The sequence below is a fragment of the Eptatretus burgeri genome, chromosome 1, assembly GCF_056783735.1.
Source record: "Eptatretus burgeri isolate ZD-2024b chromosome 1, Ebu_testis_v1, whole genome shotgun sequence".
Taxonomy (NCBI): domain Eukaryota; kingdom Metazoa; phylum Chordata; class Myxini; order Myxiniformes; family Myxinidae; genus Eptatretus; species Eptatretus burgeri.
Window position 1 is genome coordinate 22,541,541 of NC_140961.1, and position 7,539 is coordinate 22,549,079.

At 41.5% G+C, this 7,539-nt stretch overlaps 1 protein-coding gene across 3 annotated transcripts in view; it reads right to left on the reverse strand.

Moving 5' to 3' along the window:
* LOC147034004 (suppressor of fused homolog) overlaps window positions 1–7,539 on the reverse strand; it is a 112,762-nt gene that overhangs the window by 11,286 nt on the left and 93,937 nt on the right. For all 3 annotated transcript variants that reach the window (XM_085874820.1, XM_085874803.1, XM_085874811.1), the window contains 2 exons: window positions 5,016–5,106; window positions 4,114–4,245 (listed from right to left, as the gene is read on the reverse strand). In XM_085874820.1, the coding sequence (XP_085730946.1) occupies window positions 4,114–4,245; window positions 5,016–5,106 (223 nt within the window). The remainder of the gene's footprint in view (window positions 1–4,113; window positions 4,246–5,015; window positions 5,107–7,539) is intronic.

Below are 7,539 nucleotides of genomic sequence, written 5' to 3' on the forward strand. Positions count from 1 at the left end.
ACAATGGAATTTAATATCCAAATCTGTTCATAATATGATAGGCTACTAGTGTGCCAAATTTGGTGCTTTCCTCACAAAATGCACAATTGTTATGCTATATTTAGCTAAGTTTCCCCACTATAACTAAGAGATTCTCCCTCCTTCTCCATATTTACACAAGAAAATACAAATACATAATTAATTGGTCATGATGCTGAGGACATTACTGAAAGGTTTTTTTTCCACTTCTTCTTTTAGAAGTTACTAGACCTTTCCGTTGTGACAGCGATTGATAAAAAAATCATTTCAAAAAAAAAAAAAGATAGCTCCACCGAACTATGCCGCTGAGGTTGTTTGCATTGATCAAATACTCCTGAAGAGGACTTGACTGAATTGGGAATTGATTTTTAATAATTTTTTTCATTGCGCGATTTGAACGAAACGTGATATTGCGTGTCAATATGAAAAAAAAAAACGGAGAAAAGAAAGTCGAATAAATTATTGCGCGTAATCTTCGAAACACAATTTTATTTATTCTATCTCTATCTCTATCTCTATCTCTATCTCTATCTCTATCTCTATCTCTATCTCTATCTCTATCTCTATCTCTATCTCTATCTCTATCTCTCTCTCTCTCTCTCTCTCTCATCCATATCTCTCTCTCTCTCATCCATATCTCTCTCTCTCTCTCTCTCTCTCTCTCTCTCTCTCTCTCTCTCTCTCTCTCTCTCTCTCTCTCTCTCTCTCTCTCTCTCTCTCTCTCTCATCCATATCTCTCTCTCTCTCTCTCTCTCTCATCCATATCTCTCTCTCTCATCCATATCTCTCTCTCTCATCCATATCTCTCTCTCTCATCCATATCTCTATCTCTCTCTCTCTCTCTCTCTCTCTATCTCTCTCTCTATCTCTATCTCTATCTCTATCTCTATCTCTCTCTCTCTCTCTCTCTCTCTCTCTCTCTCTCTCTCCCTCTCTCTCTCTCTCTCTCTCTCTCATCCATATCTCTCTCTCTCTCATCCATATCTCTCTCTCTCTCTCTCTCTCTCTCTCTCTCTCTCTCTCTCTCTCTCTCTCTCTCTCTCTCTCTCTCTCTCTCTCTCTCTCTCTCTCTCATCCATCTCTCTCTCTCTCTCATCCATCTCTCTCTCTCTCTCTCTCATCCATCTCTCTCTCTCTCTCTCTCATCCATCTCTCTCTCTCTCTCTCTCTCTCTCTCTCTCTCTCTCTCTCTCTCATCCATCTCTCTCTCTCTCTCCATCCATCTCTCTCTCTCTCTCTCATCCATCTCTCTCTCTCTCTCTCTCTCTCTCTCATCCATCTCTCTCTCTCTCTCTCATCCATCTCTCTCTCTCTCTCTCTCTCTCTCTCTCTCTCTCTCTCTCTCTCTCTCTCTCTCTCTCTCTCTCTCTCTCTCTCTCTCTCTCTCTCTCTCTCTCTCTCTCTCTCTCTCTCTCTCTCTCTCTCTCTCTCTCTCTCTCTCTCTCTCTCTCTCTCTCTCTCTCATCCATCTCTCTCTCTCTCTCATCCATCTCTCTCTCTCTCTCTCATCCATCTCTCTCTCTCTATCTTATCCATCTCTCTCTCTCTCTCTCTCTCTCTGTCTCTCTCTCTCTCTCTCTCTCTCTCTCTCTCTCTCTCTCTCTCTCTCTCTCATCTATCTCTCTCTCTCTCTCTCTCTGTCTCTCTCTCTCTCTCTCTCTCTCTCTCTCTCTCTCTCTCTCTCTCTCTCTCTCTCTCTCTCTCTCTCTCTCTCTCTCTCTCTCTCTCGTGCAGCCTGTGACTGCTGGTTGCATCATTGGTTGGGATGTGGCTATGCCGCTGATGCAGTGTCCCCCATACCAGTACACTGGTGCTCATTTTTCCGACCTCAGAAGGATGACAGGCTGAGTCAACCTCCTGGTGTATTTTAATTCAGCGGCCAACAGGGCTTGAACTTAGGACCCTAGGATCCCAAGCAACCACCCTAACCACTAAGCCAACACCAGACTTATTTTATTTATTAATGAACACGGACGTATTAGATCAAAATGGCGATGTTTATTTAATGCTTAAAAATAAATCGTTCTTTGTCTATACTAAATGTTTGAGATTTTTAAATAAATAATTTCAAGGAAAAAAAACAAAACAGATAGCTCCAGCTAACTATACAGCTGAGGTTGGTTGCATTGATCAAATACTCCCGAAGAGTACTTGACTGAATCGGGAATTGATTTTTTAATAAATTTTTCGTTGCCCGATTTGAACGAAACTTGATACTGCACACCGCAGGAGAATGGTGAGTAAGGTGGCCCTAAAATTTTTGCGCTATCATGTACCGTTTTGGCTGTATTTCAGGAACATACATGCATACATACATACATACAAACATACATACATACATACATACAAGATGAGAGTTTTAGTAATATATATATATATATATATAGATTATGTACACATACACTTTTAAACGTAAATGTATACTTTTAAAGTTGTATGAAATGTACACGTCCACTTTCATACACTCAAAATAACCTCTGAGTTTATTTATGTACATTTTAAAAACTAAAACTAATTATTGAAAACTTTGAAAACTGAATAAGGTACGTTTTCATTACAATGAAAATAGTAATGATTCTGTCCTTTTGTCGGCATTTTGTATGCATTGTATGCTGTCGAGATGTCCACGGATGTGTTCAGTTACCAAGTAGCTAGCTTCTGCTTACCAAGCCAGTCGTTCCTTATCAACAGTTTTGAATGGAGTGCTTCCCTTAGTACTCAAGCTACTTGGCGAGCACTCTTCAAGAAACTTGGTAACTGAACACACACCAGATTCAATGCATGGTGACGAGGGTAAACTATCTATACCATGACTTCTTTCAGCCATGTTGATGAATTCGTCCCTCAGGGGACAGATTTAGACACGACACATGGCAAGTGATAAGCGACAAATTATTTATTTTTCCCAAACGTGGTTAAAAACGCTTTATTCACCGTCAGTGCCACAAAATACACCAGAATACCGAGATAGCCGTTCATTGACGAATAATGATGAGTTTCCAAGTAATACAACAACAAACTCAGTGATTATGGTGACACGATACTAAATATGTAATGATCCATGTAAGAATGCCCTTTCACTTTGATGAGAAAGAGGAAGGGGGGGAGAGTTGGGGTTCAGAGGGAGTCTTGTCACCACATGGAAAAACATGCACCATCGTCTATCCTGAAGGCTCAACAGGGACAAACAAAAATGTCAAACACTGGACTAAAATGTGATGTGAAATCCTGAGTGCTGAAGAAGGCAGAAAGAGGAATGCAAAAGGAGAAAGGCAGAAGGAAGATAGAAGAAGAAGAATGAAAAAAGTAACAAAGAAGAAAGGAAGGAAGAGAGGCAACTAGAAGAAGGAAGATACAAGAAGAAGAAAGGCAGAGGGACAGGAAGCTAGAAGTGGGAAAAGATGAAAAATAAAACGAGGAATAACAAAAATTCAAATCAGAAGAAACTCCCCAACATCAAGAAGCAAACACAGCAGCAATGACTGAATTCTGTCGGTCTGTACCTGCGATATCCCAGTCATTGTGTTGTATTGCAGTCAGTTTTCTGTACAATCTGGATCAGGAGGATACAGTTCAAGCCGATGAAACCTTTATCGCTTCTGTTTAAAGCGGGCCGTCGCCGTAAAATACAAAACACACAGGAAATGGTACCATGTGTTGAGGCCCAGAGGTGATTGTTTTTGTATAATCCTCGATCAATCAAAGATCCCCAGGGGGCGAGGGTTAAATATCACAGCAAGGTCAGCTTTGGTCTTATTTGCTCTTTCTCACCTGTCTGTCTGTCTGTCTGTCTGTCTGTCTGTCTGTCTGTCTGTCTGTCTCTCTCTCTCTCTCTATCTCTCTGTCTTACCTGTCCTCTGCCCCCCTCTTTCCCCTCCCATCTCTCTCTCCCTCCCCCCTCTTTCTACCCCCATCTCTTAGTATTCCCGGCAGCGAAGCGATGGATGGTATTTGCTCGTAATAAATAAAAACTCCAAACTTTGACCAAAGTGTTCCAATTTCTGATAAGCATTGGCTGAATCATCCAAGTTATTTAAGTGCAACAGAAAACAATAATGAAAGGGAATGCTGTGGAAAGATATCGAGCCATCTTACCGTAGGGCGAGGGGAAGCAGCAAGCCAGCCTCAAGGTTGAACCGAAGGGACACGGCAGCAATGGTGCGTGTACGAACCAGTTCGTGGGGTACGGGTGGTACTGAGGCTTCACTTTCACCTACGCTGCGTCGGCTGTGGGTACAGGGTTAGTCGAGCATGGTTATGGGGATGTCAAAATCAAGATGGTCACATTATCATATCGATCTCATCTAGTGAATCCATATTGAACTGGGATTTAATTCCAAATTAGTCCTGCTGGTTACGTCATCGATGAGGTGTGGCTGTTCCTCTGATGGAAGGTACGCCATGGAATATTTAACCTCCATCAGTAAATGTTTGCAGATGGGACAGCTGAGTTAATGCCCCCTCAAAAAACACGATGGAGTCAATGATGCAACACCCTGCCTCCGAAGCATCAGGGTGGAGTTGATAGTCATATCAGGAATCAAACCCAGAATCGACAGCTTAAAAGTGAGTACACCACCTCTTAGCTATCCTATCAGCCCATGCGAGATTCATTAAAGTATGGAAGGTTTTCAATACACAGATCAAAGCTCATGGAAGAGATGAGGAGGTTTTAAAAAAAAACAAGACGTGGGGTGGGGGAGTTCAGGTCAAAACGGTTCCAAAAGGCAATATACGAGCGAATTTGATTGGCCAAAAGTGAGTGTAAACATCCCATCCATAGAATGCCATGTTATGGAGTGCATCATTCCCGTCGGAACCACACAAGATGGCAACTTTGGTTGAGTTTGAACTCCAATAGCAACAGGACACACCAAAAGATCAGACGTGGAATACATTGTGAACTGAGCAACCCTGCTGGCCAACTTGGAAAGCAAATAAAATAAAGACAAACAAGAAGAACACAGTGGACATAGTTAGGGAAAGACAAACCGCACCCTGCCCGCTGTCCTTCCCAACCCCACTGCTGAGATTCGTTAGAGGTTGAATTGTCCAAGCGTAGCCATGGTGCCTCAGCTCCTTCTGCTCCTGAAACAAAAGATAAACGAATGCAAGAATGTACCACTTGGTGCAAAATTTGAGGCACCTCATCAGCACAAGTGATACAAATAAAATTGATCTGAGGCTAATGAAGGATATTGTATGTTTATCAGATGCATGACCCACCACTTTTTCTTCTTCTTCTTTCTTCTTTACCTTTCTGTCTGTCCAGACAGGTTCAGCACTGCCAAAGTAGTCTCATGACAAGGATTATGCTGGGTTGCTTTCTCTTGCCTTCCCAGCAGCAGTCAAGGGGGAAATTTGTAATTTCTTCAGGGTGCCAGAGATAACCTGCCTACGCTCCATGAAGGAAGGACACTGGCATCTTTAATGTCCACACACTAATGCTAGCAGATGGGACACCCAGTGAAAAACCCTGCACGTGATACACCAGGATGACAGTTCATAGCTGGGGCGAGATCCGAACCCAAGCTAGAAAACTCAGAGGTGAGTGCATTTACCTCTAGGTCAAGGCTATCTTGCCAGCTCTTTTGTACACATTACCATACATTACCATACATTTTGTTCAGATTAAATTTGAACCACAATATACTTATTCCCCACCCCTTCCCTCCCACCTCACCCCTCCTTCCAGAAGACTCCCACCCCACTCCTTCCCCTCCCTCCTCCCACAAAGGAATTGTTGCAGGGTGTATATTTGGAGAAGTTAGCTAAGGTGGTAATTCTTTTTTTTTTCCGACAAACTCTTCTTTCACCCTTGAGAGTTATGTCGTTAGTCGAGTAGTAAAATTACCTTTAAATCAACGTACAGGTTGTGTTTGTACTATTTTTGGTTTTTGAATAATTAGCGATTAGGGCATTTGAGAGGTCGCATGACTCCTCCTCCGCCTAACTTACCAATCATTGTGACATCTTGATGAAGTTATTTTTCACATCTGATACCATATTTGTGTTACTGACAGTGAATAAAGCGTTTTAACCAAGTTTGGGGAAAATAAATAATTAAAATAGAAAAAAAGACGTCGTGCAGAGCACAATACTTGCAAAATCCATCCCTCTCAAAAGGTTACCATGGATACATCAAATTGTCCATTTCATTAAGATTAAAATTGACAATGTTAATCAAAGCTCAGGTCAATTGGATGAAAAATTATTATTTTTGAGATTGATATTGATGATTTTAGAAGCTTGACCTTTGACATTTTGACCTCAAAAATAGTTGTTTTCCCAATTCAGTGATGGCCTATGCAATTGCTGTTCAACTTTCAAGTCGATCAGATTTTTAAAAAAAGGCTTATTTTAGAAATTTGACCTCAAGATGACCTTTCACCTTTGACCTCAAAATCAAAAATCAATTGAGATTACTTCTATAACTTCGTAAAGTTTCATGAGGATTGGTTTAGAATTGTGACCTGTAGGCGATAGACAAACAAACAAGAAAAAGACGTCGTGCAGAACATGACACTTGCAAGATCCATAAAACAAATTTGACCTCAAAAATAATTTGTGGTTGAATTCAATGACCTGATATGCAACTCTTCTTCAAATTTCAAGTCAATCGGATGAAAATTGACAATTTTAGAAATTCGGCCCGTGTTGACCTCAAAAATAATTGGTGGCTAAATTCAGTGACCTGATGTGCAAATTCTCTTCAAATTTCGAGTCAATGGGATGAGAATTGAGGATTTTGGAAATAACACCTTAGGTGTTGACCTTGGGCCGAAATTAACCTTTTGGTCTATGTTGACCTCAAAAATAATTGGCTGGTTGAATTCAGTGACCTGAAATATAAATCTAATCCGGATCTGGATTCAGATCTTTACCAAAATCGAATCAGTTAGTCCTTGTCACACACGCAACCTGTCCACTAAGTTTTGTGTGAATCCGTCCATAACCTTTTGAGATATCATGCGATATATCTTTTTTGGCCCCATCTCTCAACGGTGAAGGAGGGGGAGATTGGGACCATACTCTGTGCAGAGCGTTGGTGCTGCTTAAGCAGTCTCCTTGGCGATTGGGCACAATCCTGGACGGGTCGCCACTCCGACACAGGATACCAGCAAGCTGGCACTCATTTTGCCGACCTCAGAAGGATGACAGGCTGAGTTAACCCCACCTGGTATTAATTCAACAGCGAAGCAGGATTTGAACTCAGGACCCGAAGGATCCCAAGCCCCCCCCCCCCACTCTAGCCATTAAGCCAACACCAGGCATCATGGTGAAGAATCAGTTAAAAATTAAATAATTATTGTTTCCAGATCTTGATTCGGATCATCACCAAAATTGAATCAATTCTTCCTCGTGGCACTCCCAACCTGTCCACCAAGTTTTGTGTGAATCCATCTATAACCTTTTGAGATATCATGCTATATATCGTTTTTGGCCCCATCTCTCAATGGTGAAGAATCGCTTGAAAAATTCTGGAATCCGGATTCAGATCTTCACCAAAATTTAGCGTTG